The sequence below is a fragment of the Vipera berus genome (assembly GCF_964194415.1).
Source record: "Vipera berus genome assembly, chromosome: W".
NCBI lineage: Eukaryota > Metazoa > Chordata > Lepidosauria > Squamata > Viperidae > Vipera > Vipera berus.
The window spans coordinates 72,926,384-72,949,401 of NC_138210.1; the positions used below are offsets into that span (position 1 = coordinate 72,926,384).

The 23,018-nt window shown below is 46.5% G+C and overlaps 1 protein-coding gene across 1 annotated transcript; it reads right to left on the reverse strand.

Annotated features, from left to right (window-relative positions):
* Positions 1-17,606: 17,606 nt before the first annotated feature.
* On the reverse strand, positions 17,607-22,796 carry LOC308676183 (transcription factor MafA-like). Its single transcript, XM_081341944.1, has 3 exons — positions 22,706-22,796; positions 19,861-20,263; positions 17,607-18,252 (listed from the first exon to the last, which is right to left on the reverse strand). Exons 1-3 carry the CDS (start codon positions 22,723-22,725, stop codon positions 17,854-17,856), a joined length of 822 nt encoding a protein of 273 aa, XP_081198070.1. The 5' UTR covers positions 22,726-22,796; the 3' UTR covers positions 17,607-17,853.
* Between the last annotated feature and the right edge of the window lie 222 nt (positions 22,797-23,018).

The window sequence follows — 23,018 nt, forward strand, 5'->3', positions numbered from 1 at the left end:
GAAAGCTGAGTTGTGTGAACCAGCAGGAGGGCAACAGGCATGAGGCAAATCCTAAACCAGGGGTAGGCCACCTTGGCTCTTTCATGACTCGTGGACTTCAACTCCCAGAATTCCTGAGCCGGCCACACTGAGGAGAAAAGGGAGAGGTTTCCAAGCTGAGCCAAGCTGGCTGAGGAATTCTGGGAGTTGAAGTCCACGAGTCATAAAAGACCCCCAAGGTTGCCTACCCCTGTCCTAAAGAGAAGTCTCTTGGGGATTCCAGAGGTCATCTGTGCAGCTTTCCCACAACTGCAAGAACCCGGGTGTATAGGGTTAATGGGTTGTGTGAACCAGCAGATTTTGCAACGGGGTTTGTTGTGCATCAATTTATTTATTTTCTCTCTCTCTCTCTCTCTGGCCCAGGTGCCTGTTACTCTTTCCCCACACCTCCGTCTTCCAGCCTCTGGTCCCTTTGGAAAACTACACCGACCCCTTCACGTGGGAGAAAGAGAGAAAGCGAACGGGGAGCTGTCTTCCTCATCTGTGGCTCCAGGGCTTCAAACACGACTCAGGACGCCAGCTGGCACCACGGGCATCGGGCACCCCCTTCCCCAAGTGTTCTCCCTTCTCTGCCTTCCCTGCTCTTAGCCTGACCCCCACCCCACCCCCCCAATAGCTTGCCGGGGTGAACCCCCATATCCTTTAATAAACACCGGGAAATCCTCCTTCGATTCTTGAGTCTTTCCTGTCCTTGCCATATCTCCGAGACGGTACGATACGGCTGGTTTTCTTTTGAAACGGGTAGTCCTCAACTTACAATCGTTCATTGCGCAACTGTGCGAAGTTGCAGCGGCGCTGAAAAAAAAAGTGATTTCCTCGCACTTACGTCCGGTCCTCGTGCTTACAACCATCGCAGCATTTTCTCCCCCCCCTCCAGAGGCACACAAGCATAATCCAGGCATTTGGCAACTGCCGTGCATTTACGAGGGTTGCAGGGTCCCGAGGTTCTACAACTGCCGTTGGGGACCTTTCCCAACCGGCAAAGGGTGGGGGGAGAGCTAGATTTGCGTAACGACCACAGGATTCACTTAAGGACCGTGGCAATTTGCTGAAGAACGGTAGCAGTACAGGTTATAAAATCTAGGTGCAAGTCATTTAAGGGTAAACTGTGGTGGTAAACTGAGGATTACCTGTATGTGAAAAAATACTGATTATTGCTCAGGGGAAAAAATAATAATTCATTTTCACTGGTAGAAATTTTCAGTGCCATAGCCAGGACTTTTATTCTCAAATTTGGATGTTGATTTTGAAGGAGGAGTGTAAGACAGTGGTGAAATGTTAATAAGGGTGTGAAATATACAATCCTGGGTTGTATAAACAGAGGCATAGAAGCAAGATCACACAAAGTATTAATACTACTTTATAAAACCCCGGTGAGGCCACACCTGGAATATTGCAGCCAATTTTGTTCACCATATCACAAAAAAGACGTTGAGAGTTTGGAAAAAAAGTTCAGAGAAGAGCAACTAGGATGATTCAAAGCCTGGAGACCAAAACATACGAAGGACGGCTGTGGAATTTGGGCTTGGCTAGTCTAAAGAAAAAAAAAAGAAATAGTGGAGACATGATAGCAGTCTTCCAGGATCTAAGGGGCTCCATCACTGGAGATTTTTAAGAAGAGACTAGACATTCACCTGTCTGAGATGGTATAGGTTCTCCTGCTTGAGCAGGGGGCTGGACTAGAAGACCTCTAAGGTCCCTTCCAGCTTCTATTCTATTCTATTCTATTCTATTCTATTCTATTCTATTCTATTCTATTCTATTCTATTCTATTCTATTCTATTCTATTCTATTCTATTCTATTCTATTCTATTCTATTCTATTATTATATTATTCTATTCTATTCTATTCTATTATTCTATTCTATTCTATTCTATTCTATTCTATTCTATTCTATTCTATTCTATTCTATTCTATTCTATTCTATTAATATTCTATTCTATTCTATTCTATTCTATTCTATTAATATTCTATTCTATTCTATTAATATTATTCTATTCTATTCTATTCTATTCTAATATTCTATTCTATTCTAATATTCTATTCTATTCTATTCTATTCTATTCTATTCTATTCTATTCTATTCTATTCTATTCTATTCTATTCTAAATTCAGAAACAGGCTAAGTTGGTTAGTTCATCCTTAATACTGTCCATGATCTGAAGCAGTTCGGATCACTGCTTCTCAACTTTAAGATGGGTGGAGTTCAACTGAGAGAGAGAGAGAGAGAGAGAGAAGGAAGGAAGGAAGGAAGGAAGGAAGGAAGGAAGGAAGGAAGGAAAAGAGAGAAAAAGAGAAAGAAAGAGAAAGAGAAAGAGAGAAAGGAAGGAAGGAAAGAGAAAAGAAAAAAGAATGAAAGAAGAAAAGAATGAAAGAAAAAGGAAAAGAAAGAAAGAAAAAGAAAAACTCAAGTCAAGTGACTGGTCAGAGACGACATTAAGAATAATGAGATTTTGGTGCGCCTAATTTAGCAACGATATGACTAGTTGGTGTGTCTGGTTGTGCAGGACCAGCTCGAAACCATAATCTATGCCAACATTTGACATCTCAGCTTGTCCTTCGTTACTGGTGCTCAACCCTACGTGGCAATTCCTCTGAGCATATGCAGAAGGGATCCTCTTCCCTCCTCAGTGGCCACCCATCCTAAGCACACCTCATCCACAGGACCACAAGCTGGAAAAACCTAAAACACACACAAAAAAATTGCAGCCAGCTGTTGATGCTAACCACACAGGTTTTTTTCTTGCGCAGCTCAAAGGCCAATTGGGGTCATCTTGCGGTGTTTTTTCCTTCCTTGCAAACCATTTCCTGTGGTTTCCTGCTCTCCTTTGCGGGCGTCCCCTTGCATTTCATTTATGACAGTTGTTCAAAAGCGCTATTAATCCGGCTGGTTGTGTTGGCACGGGGAAGATACGGGTGCGAGAACTCAAAAGAGCAAGGCATTGTGGGTACCGAATCCACAGAGAGGGAAGACCATGCTTCTCGCCGACAGACTCGTTTCAAACTCCCTTTTAAGAAATATAACCCAGTTAGCCCATCTTTCTAAACACCGCCCACGTTCAGGAACGTTACACATCCGTATTTCTCAACCTTGGGAACTTAAAATGGGTGGACTTCAACTCCCAGAATTCCCCAGCCAGAGTTGAAGTCCACCCATCTTAAAATGGCTAAGGTTGCTAATCCCTTATGCTGGTTAGGGAATTCTGGGAGTTGAAATCCACCCATCTTAAAATTGATAATATTCCTATCCGCCATGCTGGCTGGGGAATTCTGGGAGTTGAAGTCCACCTACCTTAACATTGCTAAGGTTGTGAACCGCCATGCTGCTTGCGGAATTCTGGGAATTGAAGTCCACCCACCTTAAAATGGATAAAGTTCCTAAACGCCATGTTGGCTGTGGAATTCTGGGAGTTGAAGTCTACCCACCTTAAAATTGTTAAAGAGTTGCTAACCACCCTGGTAGCTTGGAAATTCTGGGAGTTGAAGCCCACCTACCTTAACGTTGCTAAGGTTGCTAAGTGCCATGCTGGCTGGGGAATTCTGGGAGTTGAAGTCCACCCATCTTGAAGTCCCCAAGGTGGAGAAACACTGCCCTGGATAATGGCTCGCAAAGCTCACCGTGATGAAATTAAGCACAATCCAGCTACATCATCAACCTTTTCCCCAGCCGGTTAGGCCTGTCCTGCTTGGCCAAGCTTGTTCCCTGCTTCTCGCTACTCATCTGGAGTCTGGGCCAAAATGGGCCAGCGCATCAGCTCACCGGCCAGCTCAGCAGAAAAGGCCACACTGATTACGGAGGAGTTTTCCCCTTTTGGCACAAATTGCTTTGCTGACTTCTTTGAGGGAGAAGCTGCTTATCCAGCAGATGTCTTCCCAAGCACAGCCTGTCTGTGTGTGTGTGTGTGTGTGTGTGTGTGTGTGTGTGTGTGTGTGTGTGTGTGTGATTGTGGCCGTGCCAGAAGAATCCCAGAAGCAGATGGTAGCCTTCAGGGAAATAAGTTTGCTGGACCTTCATCATTCGTCATTTCTTTTTGGGAGCGAGGGAGGGAAGGAGGGAGGAAGGAAGGAAGGAAGGAAGGAGGTGAGGAAGGAAGGAAGGAGGAAGAAAAGGAGGGAATGAATTAGAGGGAGGGAAAAAGGAAGGAAGGAAGGGAAGGACAGAAGGAAGACAGAAGAAGGAAGGAAAAAAAGGAAAGAAGGGAAGGAAGGAGGGAGGGAGGGGAAAGGAGGGAGGGAAGAATAGAATAGAAAAGAATAGAATAGAATAGAATAGAATAGAATAGAATAGAATAGAATAGAATAGAATAGAATAGAATAGAATAGAATAGAATAGAATAGAATAGAATAGAATAGAATAGAATAGAATAGAATAGAATAGAATAGAATAGAATAGAAAATATGGAATAGAATAGAATAGAATAGAATAGAATAGAATAGAATAGAATAGAATAGAATAGAATAGAATAGAATAGAATAGAATAGAATAGAATAGAATAGAATAGAATAGAATAGAAAATATGGAATAGAATAGAATAGAATAGAATAGAATAGAATAGAATAGAATAGAATAGAATAGAATAGAATAGAATAGAATAGAATAGAATAGAATAGAATAGAATAGAATAGAATAGAAAATATGGAATAGAATAGAATAGAATAGAATAGAATAGAATAGAATAGAATAGAATAGAATAGAATAGAATAGAATAGAATAGAATAGAATAGAATAGAAAATATGGAATAGAATAGAATAGAATAGAATAGAATAGAATAGAATAGAATAGAATAGAATAGAATAGAATAGAATAGAATAGAATAGAATAGAATAGAATAGAATAGAATAGAATAGAAAATATGGAATAGAATAGAATAGAATAGAATAGAATAGAATAGAATAGAATAGAATAGAATAGAAAATATGGAATAGAATAGAATAGAATAGAATAGAATAGAATAGAATAGAATAGAATAGAATAGAATAGAATAGAATAGAATAGAATAGAATAGAATAGAATAGAATAGAAATAGGAACAGAAACAAGAACAAGAACAAGAACAAGAATACAATAGAAATAGGAATAGGAATAGGAATAGGAATAGGAATAGGAATAGGAATAAGAATAGAATAGAATAGAATAGAATAGAATAGAATAGAATAGAATAGAATAGAATAGAATAGAATAGAATAGAATAGAATAGAATAGAATAGAATAGAATAATAAAATAAGGAATGGAATGGAACGGAACGGAACGGAACGGAACAGAACAGAATAGAATCAAAGTTGGAAGGGACCTTGGAGGTCTTCTAGTCCAACCCCCTGCTCAGGTCAGAAACCCTATTTCAGGCAAATTGTTGTCCAATCTCTTCTTAAAAGCTTCCAATGTTGGAGCACCCACAACTTCTGGAGGCAAGTAGTTCCACTGGTTAATTGTTCTAACTGTAAGGAAATTTCTCCTTCATTCCAGGTTGCTTCTCTCCTTGGTTAGTTTCCATCCGTTGCTTCTTGTCCAGCCCTCAGGTGCCCTGGAGAACAGCTTGACTCCCTCTTCTTTGTAGAAGCCCCCTCAAATATTGAAGCAATACTATCATGTCGCCACTTGTCCTTCTCTTCATTAAGCTAGACCTACCCAGTTCTATGGTCTTCCCAGTTGCAATGTATGGCAGTGAAAGCTGGACCATAAGAAAGGCTGAGCGCCAAAGAATGGAGGCCTTTGAACTCTGGTGCTGGAGAAGACTCCTGCGAGTCCCTTGGACTGCAAGGCGATCAAACTGGTCAGTCCTAGAGGAGATCAACCCTGACTGCTCTTTAGAAGGCCAGATCCTGAAGCTAAAACTCAAATCCTTTGGCCACCTAATGAGAAGGAAGGACTCACTGCAGAAGAGCCTCATGCTGGGGAAGATTGAGGGCAAGAGAAGAAGGGGACGACAGAGAATGAGGTGGCTGGATGGAGTCACTGAAGCTGGAGGCGTGAGCTTAAATGGACTCCAGAAGATGGTAGAGGACAGGAAGGCCTGGAGGAACATTGTCCACGGGGTCGCGATGGGTCAGACACGACTTCGCAGCTAACAACAACAACAACAACCCAATTCCTGCAACCGTACTTTGTATGTTTTAGCCTCCAGTCCCCCGATCAACTTTGTTTGCCCTTCTCTGCACTCTTTCCAGAGTCTCAGCACCTTTTTTATCTTGGGCTGACCAAAATTCGATGCCGTATTCCAAGTGTGGCCTTACTAAGGCTTTGTTAAAGCGGTACGAGAACTTCACGTGATCTTGTTTCCATCCCTCTGTTAATGCAGCCTAGGACTGCAGTTGGCTTTTTCCGCCTGTGCAATCACGCAAGGCCCCCATCCCTGGTGCATTAAGCTATTTAGCGCTGATGGGCCTCCCCATCCATTCAGCGATGGCAGCGTACTTTCGGCGGCTCATAAATAATATAGATCAGTTCCATAATGCTTGCCTCGGGGGGATGAAGCAGAGAGCGTGTCCACAAGCTATTGTTGGTAAGGTTTCCACAGCGAGGAAATCTTACAAGCAAGGCAAAAGATTTGGGTCTCTCATCCCCCTCCCCCTCCCCCTCCCTTTTAAGAAGAGAACAGACAGCCACCTGTCTGAGATGGTCTATGTTCTCCTGCTTGAGCAGCGGGGTTGGACTAGAAGACCTCCGAGGTCCCTTCCAGCTCTATTCTGATTCTGATTCTGAATTGTTGTTAAATTAGGAACAGGGTTTGTTAGGTGAATCCAGCTCCCCCATTGCCTTTGCTTGTCTCAAGGTTATAAAAGGGGATCACGGGAGGGAGGGAGGGAGGAAAAGAAAGAAGGAAAGGAAAGAGAGAGAGGAAGAAAGAAGAATAGAGGGAGGGGGAGATCATGGATAGAAAGCAAGAAGGAAGGGAAAGAAAGAGAAGGAAAGAAGGAAAGAAGGAAAGGAAAGGAAAGAGAGAGGAAGAAAGAAGAATAGAGGGAGCGGGAGATCCTGGAGAGAAAGCGAGAAGGAAGGGAAAGAAAGAAAGAGAAGGGACAAAAAGAGAAGGAAAGAAGGAAAGAAGGAAAGGAAAGAGAGAGAGAGAAAGAAAGAAGAATAGAGGGAGGGGAAGATCCTGGAGAGAAAGCGAGAAGGAAGGGAAAGAAAGAAAGAGAAGGGAGAGAAAGAGAAGGAAAGAAGGAAAGAAGGAAAGAAGGAAAGGAAAGAGAGAGAGAGAAAGAAAGAAGAATAGAGGGAGGGGAAGATCCTGGAGAGAAAGCGAAAAGGAAGGGAAAGAAAGAAAGAGAAGGGAGAGACGGAAAGAAAGAGAAGGAAAGAATGAAAAGAAAGAGAGAGGAAGAAAGAAGGAAGGGAGATCATGGAGAGAAAGCGAGAAGGAAGGAAAAGAAAGAAAGAGATGGGAGAGAGGGAAAGAAGGAAAGAAGGAAGTCGTTTTGCTCTCCACGGCTTCTTGAAGAAATGCTCAAGGTGTTTCATGACCCTCCCCTTCTCCCCCCCCCTCCCCAGGGGGAAGATCTTTTTCTGGCCTGCCAAAGCGATCAATGTGCTGGAGGCTAAAACCCTCTTTTTCCCCCCCCACGCACCCCCCTTCCCTCATCGCCTTGAGCTGAGGAAACTGAGAATAAACGGTATAGATAGATAGAAGTTTCCCGCCGGAGTAAAGGGTTGGACTAGAAGACCTCCTCCCAACTCTTCCCTGATGCTGACATTCTTTTTATTCTGGGGTTTGTCTGGGAGGAGTTCAGATCAAGGGCGCAGTGAAACCTTTGTCTGAAATGTTACAGGGTTTCCCGCCAAGGAGCAGGGGGCTGGACTAGAAGACCTCCAAGGTCCCTCCCAATTCTTCCGTGATTCTGTTGTTCAAACACCCTCCAGAGACGAAGGGTGCAATTGAAAAGGTAAACCTCCCCGGCTCCGGCTTTCTCCAAAGGAAGGACGCAACCGAGACGGGGCTGGGGGCTTCAAGGCCTTTTGGAGGTGGGTCCCTTGCCTGGAAAATCAAAGTGGGGGGATGGGTGGTCTCTGGGAAAGACGGCAGGATTAATTACGCGGAGGCCATTAAGAGGACCAAAATGGAATTATTGGCAAGAGGTAACAGGCCCAGCCTGGGCTGCAGGCCAGTTTTGCAAGGAAAATCTCCCTATCTCAAGACAGGGTGGAAATACAGCCAGTCCTCATCTTTACGGCCACAACTCTCGGTTGCTAAGCCAGACGGCCGTTAAGTGAGATTAGTCCCATTTGACGACCTTCCTCGCTGCAGTTTGGGAAGGGAACCCCTGCAGTTCTTAAGTTAGTCACATGGCCGTTAAGTGAATCTGCCTTCCCCCGTCAACTTTGCTGATCAGGAGGTCTCAAAAGGGGATTGTGTGACACACACACACACACACACACAAAGGACGCTGCACCTTTCATCAATACGAGTCGGTTGTCGAGCGTCTTGGTCCCTTTGTACAGCGGCGCTGTAACTTGGGTCGCTAAACGAAGCGTTGTGAGTCGATGGGGAAGCCGGATTCACTTCACAAACCGTCTTACTGACTTAAAAACTGCAGGGATTCACTTAATAACCGTGGCAAGAAAGGTTGTAAAAATGGGCCAAACCTCACTGAACAATGTCTCACTTAGCAACATAAAATTCTGGGCTCAGTTGTTGTCATAAGTCGAGGACCGCCTGCATTATTTAGATCAGGGGTCTTCAAACGTGGCCCTTTCATGACTTGTGGACTTCAACTCCCAGAATTCCTCAGCCAGCGTGCCTGGCTGAGGAATTCTGGGAGTTGAAGTCCACAAGTCCTAAAAGGGCCAAGTTTGAAGACCCCTAATTTGGAGGAACTAGTAATTAAGACCATTCAGTATACTTATTGCCATCCTCCCTTACAGACCGCCTCACTTAGTGACCTTTCACAGACACGACGGTGATGAAGAAGCAACTTTGCGACCAATCCTCACATTTACGACCTTCGCAAGTCTGAAAAGCGAAGGAACTCTGAGGGAAGCTCTGAAGCAGAGTCAAGGTTTCGTTGAGCGACTGTTTGGCTTAATGACAGGCGCCAATTGTGGTCGCTACACGAGAACTTGCTCTTCTAAATGTCAAAGCAACCAGCAGAACTGAACAGAGGTAGTCAAAACAGCACATCCGGTACCCATTTTACAGATTCGGAACACCGAGTCCTGGGTGAGAAGCAATTAGCTAAACGTTCACTGCTGCCAAGTCATTCCTCGCTGATCATTTTGGAACTCGCTTGCAAAGGCTTGGCGTGTTACTTCAAAACCACTTAGATGTACTGGAAAATTCAGATCTGTTTCTCAACTTGGAAGGTTAGCAGCCTCCTCCTCCTCTTCCTCTGCCTCTTCCTCTTCCTCCTCCTCCTCCTCCTCCTCTTCTCCTCCTCCTCCTCCTCCTCCTCCTCCTCCGTCATATAGTCAGCCAAATGTTCAGACTGGATTTTGCATTTTTATTCACCTTTCCAGCCCTTCCTTCCCAAGGACCTGAGATGGGCAGATGTGGAAGTTTGATGCTGTTAAATGTATTTTTTGCAATCCTTATTATTAAGTTATAATGATCTTCCCTCTGCTACAGACTGAACTCCAGGTGCAAAGCAACGTATGATCTAATACATATTTGGAAGTGAATGGATTTATATCCAGCTTGTCTCCTGACCCAATGATCCACTCGGATCATGGGAAGAGTTGGGCCTTCTCTCTGACTCATTCACACAGCAGAATTAACCCAGGTCAAGCAAAGGCGGCTGGCTGCAAACACTAAGCTTGCTTAGCCCTAACCCCGATTGCAGGGTGGTGGCGACAGATGATGGCTTAACACAGCCAGCGCTCCCATCTTATTTGATTAATTGATGTATGGTGCAAAAAACCCCTCCCCAAAAAACCCCCAGTGAATTAGGTGTCTTGTGAATGTGGTTAACCCCTAGCTTGGTTTGCACGAGGCTATTACTTTAGAGTCTTTATGGCTAGAGGAAACGAAGTTTGTGCAAAGAGAAAAATAGCAAAATCGATCCATTCTGCATCAGCCGTGCCAACACGTATCTGGAAGCCAGCTGGGGAAAAAAAAATAGGAGAAATTTGAAGGCGCCTGTCCTGGGCGGAGTGGGGGGGGAGGCAGAAGTCATCCTGACCCCATTCGGGAGCCGTTGTTTTGGGGACTTAATTGCAAGGCTCTGCTGCCACCAGGGCTGGCAGCGGGGGGGGCATCTTTCTAGTGCCAGCCCCCCACCCACCCTCGGAGACTCCGGAGCCATATTTACCCAGCGGGGGACTTAGAAAAATGCTGTTTTAATATCTATTGTCGTGCCTGATGCACCCGCATAATAACACCCAGGCTGCAAACAGATGCTAAAGAAAGAGAGGAGGGGGAGGGAGGGAGGGGGGAGGGAGGGAGGAAGGAAAGAAGGAAAGGAGGGAGGGAGAGAGAGAGGAAGAAAGGAAGGAAAGAAGGAAGGAAGGAAGGAAGGAAGGAAGGAAGGAAGGAAGGAAGGAAGGAAGGAAGGAAGGGGAAAGGAAAATGAAAAAGAAAGAAAGACGGAGGGAGGGAGGGAGGGAGGGAGGGAGGAAGGAAGGAAGAAGGAAGAAAAAAGGGAGGGAAGGAAGGAAGAGGGAAGGAGGGAAGAAGGAAGGAAGGAAGAAGAAAGGAAAAGGAAAAAGAAAGAAAGAAAGAAAGAAAGAAAGAAAGAAAGAAAGAAAGAAAGAAAGAAAGAAAGAAAGAAAGAAAGAAAGAAAGAAAGAAAGAAAGAAAGAAAGAAGGAGGCAGTAGGAAGGGAGGGGGGAGGGAAGGAAGAAGGAAGAAAAAGGGAAGGAAGGAAGAGGGAAGGAGGGAAGAAGGAAGGAAGAAGAAAGGAAAAGGAAAAGGAAAAGAAAGAAAGAAAGAAAGAAAGAAAGAAAGAAAGAAAGAAAGAAAGAAAGAAAGAAAGAAAGAAAGAAAGAAAGAAAGAAAGAAAGAGGGAGGGAGGGAGGGAGGAAGTAGGGAGAGGAGGGAGGGAAGAAGGAAGAAAAAAGGGAAGGAAGGAAGAAAGGGAAGGAGGGAGAAGAAGAAAGAAAGAAAGAAAGAAAGAAAGAAAGAAAGAAAGAAAGAAAGAAAGAAAGAAAGAAAGAAAGAAAGAAAGAAAGAAAGAAAGAAAGAGGAAGTAGGGAGAGGAGGGAGGGAAGAAGGAAGAAAAAAGAGGGAAGGAAGGAAGAGAGGGAAGGAGAGGAAGAAGAAAGAAAGAAAGAAAGAAAGAAAGAAAGAAAGAAAGAAAGAAAGAAAGAAAGAAAGAAAGAAAGAAAGAAAGAAAGAAAGAATGAATCTGGTTCCTCCGTTGACTTTGCTTGTCGGAAGGTCTCGGAAAGGGATCGAGGTGAGCCCGGGGACACTGCGACCGTCATCAATGTGAGTCCGTTGTCAGCACCCAAATGGAAGTCCTGTGACCGTGGGGAATGCTCCAATGGTCAGAAGTGTGAAACATGGTCGTAAGTCACTTTTTAAAAATGCCGTTGGAATTTCGAACGGTCACGAAATGAACTGTCGTAAGTCGAGGAAGGATGGGTGCTGGGCAGGAGTTTGAAGAGACAGTCCATCAGGGAATCTGGAAGTGTGAGGGGCAGAAGGGAAAAGCCTGAGGAACAGCCACAACAAACTTTGATAAAAGGCATCTGAGTCTGGGCCAAAACTGCATTTATTCCTCAACTTATGACCACAATTGAGCCCAAAATTTCTGTTGCTAAACGAGATACTTGTTAAGATGAGTTCTAGTCCTGCCTTAAACATGAAAGCCAGTTGAGTGGGCCAATCACCAAGAGACAGAGATTTATAGTCCTGCCTTAGGCACAAAAGTTGGTTGGGGTGACTTTGGGCCAAACACCAGGAGACAGGGAGTTCTAGTCCTGCCTTAGGCATGAAAGCCCGCTGGGAGACTTTGGGCCAATCACCAGGAGACGGTGAGTTCTAGTCCTGCCTTAGCCATGAAAGCCCGCTGGCTGAATTTGGACCAATCATCAGGAGATGGAGAGTTCTAGTCCCGCCTTAGGCATGAAAACCCGCTGGGTGACCTTGGGCCAATCACCGGGAGACGGTGAGTTCTAGTCTTACCATAGGCACAAAAGCCAGTTGGGTGACTTTGGGCCAATCATCAGGAGACAGGGAGTTCTAGTCCCACCTTAGACATCAAAGCTGCTGGGTGACTTTGGGCCAATCGCCAGGAGACGCTGAGTTCTAAACCCACCTTAAGACACAAAAGCCAGCTGACCTTGAGTTACTAACAAAGTAATAAAGGTGGGGTAATTATCGAATAGATCGATAAATAAACGCCCAGCCCCTCCATTTGTCGAACTATTCTCACCCGCGTTGCTCTCTCCATCATTATTCTGGGTATCGCACTAAAACGAGAAGCGTTTCAATCAGAATAGAGCTGGGAGGGGCCTTGGAGGTCTTCTAGTCCAGCCCCCCGCTGAAGCAGGAGACCCTATACAATTTCAGACAAGTGGCTGTCCAGTCTCTTCTTAAAAAAATGTCCATTGATGGAGCACCCCCAGCTTCTGGTGGCCAGCTGTTCCACAGGTTAATTGTCCTCACTGTCAGGAAGTTTGTCCTTAATTCCAGGTTGCTTCTCTCCTTGATTAATTTCCATCCGTTGCTTCTTGTCCTGCCTTCGGGGGCTTTGGGGAATAGCTTGACTGCCTCTTCTTTGGGGCAGACCCTCAAATATTGGAAGACTGCTATCGTGTCACCCCTGGTCCTTCTTTTCTCTCGACTGGCCATTCCCAAATCCTGCAACTGTCCTTTAGCAAATGTTGACCTGTGCATCTTCTTGATTTCACAGAAATCTTTGAAGGTTTTCCCACTCAAAAAGAAAAAGAAAAAATAAACGAAGAAAATAAAATCTGTCTTGCTGATCTCGCCTTGCCGGGAAGGAAAATAAATTTTGCAACCCTTGTCAAGAAATTTGCTTGTACGTTGGCGCCACCTCGTGTTGGCGTTGGAGACAAAGCTCAGTATTCAAATTTAGGCTAAACCGGGTTTCTTTGAGGATAAAATACAGCTTAGTCCAGGGGTAGGCAACCTCAGCTCTTTTATGACTCATGGACTTCAACTCCCAGAATTCCTCAGTCAGCTGACTGAGGAATTCTGGGAGTTGAAGTCCATGAGTCATAAAAGAGCCGAGGTTGCCTACACCTGAGCTAGTCCTTCACTTACGACTCCCAATGGACCCCAACACCTCTGTGGTTGTGGACACTTGTTAAGTGACTTTTGCCCCATTTTACAACGTTCTATTGTCATGGTTGTTAAGTGAATCAGTTGATAAGTTATTGAGCCTGGTTGTTAAGGGAATCAGGTGATCTTGGGACACAGCGACGGTCATAAGTACGATGCCGTTTTGCCCAGCGTCTGGATTTTGATCACCTGACCCTACATTTCAGACAAGTGGAGGTCCAGTCTTTGCTTCAAAACGTCCAGTGATGAAGCACCCTCAACTTGACTGATCGACTTTTTATTCTACACCAATGTTTCTCAGTCAGAACAGAGCTGGGAGGGACCCTGGAGGTCTTCTAGTCCAACCCCCTACTCAGGCAGGAGACCCTATTCCAGACTTTTATGCAAAACCTCCAGTGTTGGAGCATCTACAACTTCTGAAGGGAACTTCTCTTGCACTGGTTAATTGCCAGATTCACTTAACAAGCCTGTTACCGACTTCACAACCGCAACGATTCACTTAACGACCTTGGCAAGCAAGGTCGCGAAAGGGGGCAAAGCTCATTTCAAAATGATCTCGCTTAGCAACGGGAAATGTTGGGCTCAACTGCGATCGTGAGTCAAGGACTGCCTTGTATTTTTGGTTTTAAATCCATTTCTCGCGCTTCCGATTTGTTTCTCCCGGTTGGCCCGTCGCGGTCACTCGGACACGAAACAGCAGCCGAGGAAAATATTTCACGCGAATCCGCCTTGTCTCTGAACAACCTCCTGCCTTCGGCAAGAGGCTGAACGATAAATCGTTAAAGCAATTTATTCCGAAAAAGACGGAACAATTTCTTCCAGAGGTTCGGCCAACTTTGGACTTTGCGTCCCCCTTGGGGTTAACTGAACAGATTATTCGTTGGTAGGAACGTTGCGATTTCGCAATCCTTATCTGCTCCCTCACTTGGACATCTCAGAGTTATAATAATATTCCATTACACTGATAAAATAAAAAATTAAAAAAAACAAGCCAGATTTATCTCCCTCAGTTCGTCCAAGGTCAGGCGTAACATTCATGGCAGGTGAACTTTGAGCATTGCTGCTCTTAAATCCCATTTAACTCCTATTTTTCCTTCCCTGGATTTTAGCCAGATCAGATTGCTAGTTGCAAAAGGCAAAAGTCTCTGAGATTTTCTCAGCTCCGGGAAGGAAATAAACGACATTTTTAAGATGCTCGCGAGATCGGCGGGCCTAGAAGTTTGACTCTCAATACAGGCGGTCCTTTAGTTGCGACCGCAATGGAATCCAGAGTTGCTAAGCAAGGCAGTTGTTAAGCAAGCCTTGCCCTATTTTACAGCCGTTTTGCCACCCTTGCTAAGCGAATCGCTGCAGTTGTTAAATGAAACGTGCCATCGTTCAACGTACCCGGCTTCCCCGTTGACTTTGCTTGGGAAGGTCGCAAAAAGGGGATCACGTGACCCCAGAATCATGCAACGGTCAAAAATACGTGCCAGGTGCCAAGCGCCCGAGTTTTGATGACGTGACTGTGGGGATGTTGTGACGGGTGTGTGGAAAACGGTCATGTCGCTTTTTCCGGAGCCCTCGCAATTTTGAACGGTCACTAAACAGACAGCCGTAAGTCGGGCAGCATCCTCTGGAAGTTTCCATGGATTTATCCATGGGGTGTTCTTGGCCACTGCATGGAAACAGTTTGCAATGATTTTCTTCCTAAATAGCCAATCTAGCCGGCCGTTGTAGGATTTCCAAGTGGTCTCCCATCCAAGTAGGGGGCGGGCCCAAGCTTTTTCATCTGTGCATTCGTTGGGCTGTGTGTGGTTCCTGTTCTAAAGAGTAGGGAAATTTATTTCTCAGACCTCAATCAATTGTTGCGTTGCCGCTTTTCACTTGTTGATTTCCACAAAACGTTTGTCTTGTCTTATGATTTAAATCTTTGGTCCTCTTCCTGTTGTGTGGTGGCTGGCCAAATATATGGTTTTAAAGAAATAAACCACAATCAAAGGCTTCACTTCCAGCCCAGACATGATCTGCCAGCAAACGTTTGACTACAAGCAGCTTTTAAAATGTGCCCATTTCACTCCTCAAAACCAGCATGATGGCTTACAATTATGCTTTGGGGGGTTTTTTTGGTTAGAAAAGGATGTTTTATTATTTAAAAAATCCATACATCGCGGAACGTCTTCCCAGTAAGCTGGAAACATCCCAAAGTTTCACTTGGGAAGAGACTAAAAGAAGGAAAAAGAAAATTTAAAAATACAGGGAGTCCTCAACCTACGACCACAATCGAGCCCAGAAATGTTGGTCATTAAGTGAGACATTTGTAAAGTGACTTCTGCCGCACTTTACGACCTTTATTGCCATGGCTGTTAAGTGAATCACTGCAGTTGTTTAAACGGGTAACACGGTCGGTAAGTGAATCTGGCTTCCCCACCGACTTTGCTTGCCAGAAGGTCGCAAAAGGAGATCACACGACCCTAGGGACAGTGCAACTGTCAGAAGTACATGCCTTGGGCATGCTGCGACGGTCGTTAAGTGTGAAAAACGGTGATAAGTCACTTTTTTCAGTGCCTTTGTCACGTTGGTCCTTAAATGTGATCGTTTAGCGACCTTTCAAAGATACAACGGCACAGAAAAAGGTGACTTGCGACCGTGCTTCACACTTACAACCATCGCAGCCGCCCCAGGGTCACATGATCAAAATTCAGACAATTGGCAACTGACTCCTATTTATGACGGTCAGTGTCCCAGGGTCACGTTATCTCCTTTTGCAATCTTCAGGCAAGCAAAGTCGTCACATGGGGCAAAACTAATGCCTCACTTAGCAACAGAAATTTGGGGCTCAATTTTTGTCGTTGAGGACTACCAGTAACCCCACCGTAGAATATTTAGTTTAGCCGCTACAATGGGGACCAAGAGCTTGGTTGTTAAGTAAAGAGGTCACTAAATGAAATCACAACTGGGCTTACGATCTTAATTTAGCGTCCCTTTGCTTTAGGGTCATACAGATGGTTGTAAAGTTATATTTTTCATTTTGGTCGCAATTGCAAATGGTCGCTAAACGGGGCAGTCGTTAAGCGAGGACCAGATTGAATCTTCCCGTTGTGTACTAGAATCGGTGGGCAACGAGACAGCCTGCCCAGTCCCGCAGCTGGGATGGGAGCTTTGGAGACCGCAGGCCTGTGAAGTGTGGCTGTGATGTTCTTTTAACGATTTGTGGGTTCTTGTCCACTGCAGTTGTACAACTGTGAGGGAGCAATGCAAGGGCAGGGGTGCCAACACGTGCCTACAAAGGGCTTTTTAAAATATATATATATAATTATTTAAAAAATTAAAAGGATAAAAACATATTTGTGATGGTTGCAGTGTCCCAGGGTCACGTGACTGCGTTTTTTCTTGTATTTTCCCCCACTTTTTTAACCTACGGATTTCCAGACTCTTGTGTGGTTATTTGGGAATATTTGGTATTTGTTCCCCAAGGAAAAGCTTGATCCTGTGATGTTGCTGAAGTGGAGGAAGCCATTTGTAAAAGTACTCTGTTTTTTTTTATTGACAGGATCTAAAGGGTGACTGTGGGTCTCCTTTTGCAACAAAAACATCACAAAGCTGCACTTTTCACACACTTTTGTTTTCCTGCAACACTGGCCAAATCCCCACAGAGGCCCAGAAGAACATCGTCCAATCCCAGCATCGCTGTCAACTCAGCCGTCCTCCAGGCACACAACTCCCAGAATTCCTAGCTACTCGCTAGGAATTCTGGGATCCTGGCTAGGGATTCCGGGAGTTGTGGTTTTCGCCTAGAGAGGCTTAAAAGATTTTTTTATTTTTATTTTTTGTTTCGCCCCACACAACTCTCACACCCACACAGGAAAATGTAATGCATGTTGTTGACAGTGGCATGTTTTGGGGATCCTGGGCCCACAAATGGTTTTGTGCCTGGCCTCACCAATGAGGCAGCCATTTTGAGAAAGGGCAGGTCTACCCCTCCCTTCCTGGCAATTTCCAGGATCCAATATGGCCTCCAGGTTTCTCAGAAAATTGAGGATCCCTGCTGCACACCCTTTTTCCTTGCCAAACTCTCTCCATTTGCAAATTTGGGACCTAAAAATTGGGCAACAACTTCCTAAATCTGCCTCTTTTGCCCTCTGGGCCAAATTTTGGCTCTGGGGAAGAGACTGGAAGCCTGTTTTCGGCTTCCATTTGTTTCTCTCCTTCCGATGGAAGCAAGAATGATCACCCTGTACATTTCTCAACACGCTCAAGAGGACAAGCCTTATTTGCACCGTAAACGTCACTAGACTGAGGAATAAGGCTGCAGAGAACCATGGGGGCTGTAGTTCCTCGGGTGGAAGATGGACGACACCCACCCCACCCCTGAGCAGCACCCGTGCCAAACTACAATTCCCAGGAGCCTTCGAGGGGAAGCGTCTGCCCACTTGCCATCATCCCCAAAGCTATTAGTGCGTGTAGACCTGCCTAAGATGGCCGAGACTTTTTGGCGCCATCTGGTGGTGGAAAAAGGGACTACCTGGGAGGGAGCTGGGCTCAGCGTCCCCCTCTGGTGGATTAAAGAGGGGAAAGCAGCTTCTCAGCAAGTTCATTTCCCGCACAGCTCCCTGAAAGTTTGATGGAGACGGAAGGAAGTCCAGGGCGGGCTCATAAAAAAAACTGCACCATGGAGGGTGCCTGAGCTATGGGGGCCTTAGCGGCCCCTTCCCCACAATGCCCCCCGGCCGCCTCGCTCAGCAGCTTCTGACACCGGGCTTTGTAGATGTCTCGTTCGTGGACCAAGCGGGCCACCTCCACCCGCAACGACTCCAGCTGCTGGGCCAACTGGGACTTTTCGGCCTCCAGGATGTGGCGCTGCTGGACCCGTTTGAAGCGACAGGACTGGGCGTAGCCGCGGTTCTTGAGGGTGCGCCGTTTCTGCTTCAGCCGCTGCACCTCGTCCTTGCCGAAGCCGCGGAGCTGCCGGTTGAGGTCCCGCACGGACATGGAGACCAGCTGGGCATCAGAGAAGCGGTCGGAAAGCCGGGGTAGCTGGAAATGAGGAAGCTGTATCAGGCGGGGCAGAGGAAGACAAAAGCCACATTGGGTGAGCAAAAGGATGCTAAAGTTGCAGCATTCTCACACTAGGGCAGGGTTCTTCAAACCTGGCCCTTTTAGGACTTGTGGACTTCAACTCCCAGAATTCCTCAGCCAGGCACTGGCTGAGGAATTCTGGGAGTTGAAGTCCACAAGTCCTAAAAGGGCCAGGTTTGAAGACCCCTACACTAGGGGTAGGGAATACAGACGGTCCTCCACTTACGACCGCAATTGAGCCCAACATTTCTGTCGCTCGGCGAGACAGTCGTTAAGTGAGTTTGGCTGCATTTTATGACCTTCCTTACCCCAGCTGTTAAGTTGAATCCCTGCGATTTTGAAGGGAGAAACACAGCTGTTGAATGAATCTGGCTTTTCCCCTTGACTTTGCTTCTCGGAAAGTCGCAAAAAGGGGATCAGGTGATCCCGGGATATTGCAACCGTCGTTAAGTGCATGCCAGTTGCCAAGCGTCCGAATTTTGATCATGTGACCGCGGGGAGGCTACAAAGGTTGTGTGAAAAATGGTCACTACCTGTACATAATCTTTCTTTGAATTCAGGCTTGTAACCAAGCTGGAGAAGACGGAGGCTGGTGTCCCCCAACATCTGGGCCCTCTGGGTTTGGTTGGACTACAATTCCCTGCACTCCCAGCCACTGGCTACCGATAGGAGTTGTAGTGCTCCACATGGAGAGGATACTTGATCGAGGCAAGCTGCTTCGAGCACTGAACCCAATTATTTCGTTTTCTAAAATGTGCAATCCTGGCTATTTAGTTCGTGTCACATAAAGCCAGAAAAACTGAATTAACAGAACCTCCATTGGGCTGGCCATAAGCCAGCATGGACCTAACATGCAACCTCCTCCTTCTTCTTCTTCTTTTTTTTAATGTTGGCTATCTGGTCCGTTACCTTCTTGATCCGGAGAAATTAAGAATATTTTTATTCCCCTTGAAACATCTCATTCACAATCCAAGTCTGAGAGTGCTCATTTCTTATACTACAGGTTTATGAGCCCTCTGCCCCGTGTAGTCAGGTAACAGCACTCTGCACACGCTCAAAAGCTATGCCTTCCAGGAAGGGCCTTCAACCGGGGGACCCCTTCATTTTAGGCAGCCTTTCAGGTCCGAAGCCGTTCTAACCTTGGACGCACAGGGACCATAGCTTCTAGCAAGACGGCTCTTTGCACATGCTCAGAGACTCTTAATTCGATCCAATTTCCCAAGACTAATTGAACCACTCTCCCATTCATCCTTCTGTTTCCCTGCCCCTCCTATTCTCCACTTGCAACAGCTTGTTTAATGACCATTCAAAGTTACAACAGGCCTGAAAAAAGCGACCTTTTTTCCCCCCACACTCAACAACCGCTGCGGCGTCCCCATCCACAGGTGATCGGAATTCAAACGCTTGGCAACTGACTCACGTTTACGACGGTCGCAGGGTGCCGGGATCACGGCAGCGATTCCCTTAAGCGTTGCGGCGAGAAAGCAGCAGACGTTTTGGGCTCCGCTGTCGTCGTAAGTCGAGGACTGCCTAAAATAAATATTGGATGTCTTTCTTTTTTTTTCGTTTTGTAGGCCTTACCTGTGGCTGCTGTTGCTCTGCCCCAAAGCTCTCGACGGATCCCAAGAAGCCTTGCAGCTGGGGGGTCACGTTGTTCCGAAGACCCCCTTCTGCCACCGGTACCCCCAAAAAAGCTTCGACGGCTTCATCCAGCCCTGGCACCATTGGCGTCTCCGGACCGGTGCCCGCCGCCGCGGCTGCCAAAGACTGGTGCAGCGTCGCCATCCAATAGAGCTCTTCCAGGGAGGATTTGGGGTCTGCCCCCTTGTCGAAGGTGGGCGAGGGGGGCACGGAGCTGCATGGGGTGGAACTGATGGAGGAACTGCTGCCCGGTCGCGGCAACTCCTGCTTCACTTCGAACTTCAGCAGGTCAAACTCATCCAGATAATCCAGAGCAATCGGACTGGCGGGTAAGATGCTCATTCTGCAAGCAGGAAGGAAGATAAGGTTGGTGTTTGTGTGTGAGTGTGTGTGTGTCGGTGCATTTGTGCATACGTGTGTCTCACCGGGCTGGAAGAGATCTGGATTAATGGATTAACTGTGAGGCGGTGGGGGGGGGGGAAATAGAAAAATAACCAACCCAATATTCTTTTCACCAGCTACCCTGTTTACCCAGGACGCTGAATATCCTGTGCGGTAGGTTTTGCACCTCATCCAGCCCCGCGGCAAACTTCTAATGCTACCACCTCCCTATTTTATTATTTCGTAGGTTACGAGATGCTTGCCAGGAAATAAACGGGGGGGAAAATATGCGTCTTTTGCACCAGCTACCCTGTTTGCTCAGGACGCCGAACATCCCGTGGGGCAGGTATTGCACCTCATCCAGCCCCGCGGCAAACTTCTAATGTTACCACCTCTCTCTTATTTTGTAGGTGGTTATGAAGGAAATAAATAGGCAACAACAAGGACAAAATCTTCTGCACCAACTACAGGGGGCCCTTTACTTACAACAGTTAGTGACCATGTCAGAGTCACAACGGCACCGGGGGGGGGGGGGGGAAAGGACTTATGTTTTACATGTTTTACACTTACGACCTTCGATCACGTGATCATAATTCAGTTGCTTGGCCACTGATTCGTACTTATGACCGTTGCTGTCTGGTCCCCTTTTTGCGACCTTCCGACAAGCAGAGTCGACGGGGGAAGCCAGATTCATTTAACAACCGGGTTGCTAACTTATCGAGTGCAGTGATTCGCTTAACAACCGTGCCAAGAAAGGTCGCAAAGGTCTCACTTAGCAAGAGAAATTCTGGGCGCCATCGCAGTCGTAAGTCAAGGACCGTCTGCAACCCTGTTTGCTCAGGACACTGAACATCCTTGAAGGCAGGTTTTGCACCTCATCCAACCCCACAGCAAAACCTCTATTGCTACCCACTTTTTCCCTTCGTTTGGTAGATTAGGCTAAAGTTGCCAAGAAATAAATAGGCAAAAAAATAAAATATTCTTTGGCACCAACTCTCCCGTTTGCTCAGGACGCTGAACACCCCCGTGAGGTAGGTTTTGCACCTCGCCCAGCCCCACGGAAAATTTCTAGTGCCACCATCTCTCGCCTTTATTATTTCATCGGTTACGATACGCTGGGGCGGAGACACCAGGAAATAAATAATAAAGGAACAACAAAAAAAGTGGCAGCCACGGATTATCCGGGGAAGATTTTATTTCATGTTAAAAATCGCTGGTTAAATTTGTATGCCGCCCGACTCGCCACCCAAAGTGACACGGTGACGTGCCGGCCATCTGGATTTAAACCACAGTTTGAGTCCTACATATCCTTGCTAGCCAGCTCTTGACCAGGATAGGTTGCAAAGGCGATCCGATCCCTTGCCCCAGTGCAAACGTTTTGCACTCGATTCACACCTAATGACTTGGATTAAAGTCCGCTGTCTCTGAGCACCTCCCTCTGCCGAGCTTCTGTAGCCCAGCACTGTCTACCCCAAGCCAGAAGAAGAAGTACCTCTTGCCGGTGTGCAGGGGGTTTTGGGGAAAACTGGAGGGTGATTTTAGCATTGAAACCGGAATCATTGGGGATTCTGCTGAGCAAAAAAAAAAACCAGGCAGAATTTCTTCTCCTAGCCGAGCTGGATGGAAAATACCGAACTGAGATTATTTCTCTTTACTACTTTTTTTTCCTGGCTAGGCTACCGCTACTTACATAGACCAACCCTTGGTGCCTAACTGGCATCCTTGGATTAAATGGGAAGGGTCTGATAAAGGGAAGACACACACACACACCCCGCCGCCTCCAGAATCTAATACTCTGAAGCAAAAGTTTTTCAACTTTGACAAGTTGAAGAGGGGAAGGACTTCGACTCCGGGGGGGATTCTGGGAGTCGAAGTCCTTCCCCTCTTCAACTTGTCAAAAGTTGAAAAACTTTGCTTAAAGATCCCATCCGAGGATGCATTTTTGTCAAGATCCGCTAAACAGCCTTTCCTTTACCCCGCCAGCCCAAATCCACACCTTGACACATACACACCCACACACCCACACACACCCCGCAATCCACAGGTGCTGGCTTCCCCCTCTGGATGGCGCGCAGCGGCTGCGCGCATCCTCCACAGGAGAGGAGGATCTCTCTCTCTCTCCCCGGAGCTCTTGCCATCCCGAAGGGTGCGGAAAGGATCGCGGAGAGAAAAGAAGAAATGAAAGCGGACGGGGCAGGGATAGAGGAGAAAGCCTGCAAAACGCAAAGCGATCCTTTGCAAAAAAAAAAAAAAAAACCCCAGATCCGGGGAAAACGCAAGGCGATCCTTTGCAAAAACCCCAGATCCGGGGAAAACGCAAAGCGATCCTTTGCAAATTCCAATTTCTTTCTATATATATATATATATTTGGTGTGTGTGTGTGGGGGGGGGGGAAAGAGCCCACCTGCTCGCTTGGTCGTCCATAGATCTTGTTCCTTCCCAGCGTCCGGTCCGGACCGCCTTGCCCTGCCCTGCCTCCCGTTGCAGCTGCTTTAGGGCTGAGGATCCCAAAGAACCCAGCGCAGCCCCCGGGGTTCCCTTTAAACCCCGGGAGAATGACTTCATCCGCATATATTAGCAGCCAGCCAATGGGGAGGGTGGGATTTAGGCGGGGGCGTGGCCGACATTTACCCCCCCCCCCGTCCCTCCTCCCTTTTCACCAGCTTGGAGGAAGTTTGTTCCCTACTCCCAGTTCCTCTTTTGGGGGGGGAATCACA

Bases quoted from the DNA above. Each gene is read 5' to 3' on its own strand.
- LOC308676183 (XM_081341944.1), bottom strand. From the start codon at position 22,725: ATGGACGACCAAGCGAGCAG. The intron at 20,264-22,705 runs GTGGGCTCTTTC...TCCTGCTTGCAG, and splicing joins ATGGACGACCAAGCGAGCAG to AATGAGCATCTTACCCGCCA. The intron at 18,253-19,860 runs GTAAGGCCTACA...CGCCTGATACAG, and splicing joins CAGAGCAACAGCAGCCACAG to CTTCCTCATTTCCAGCTACC.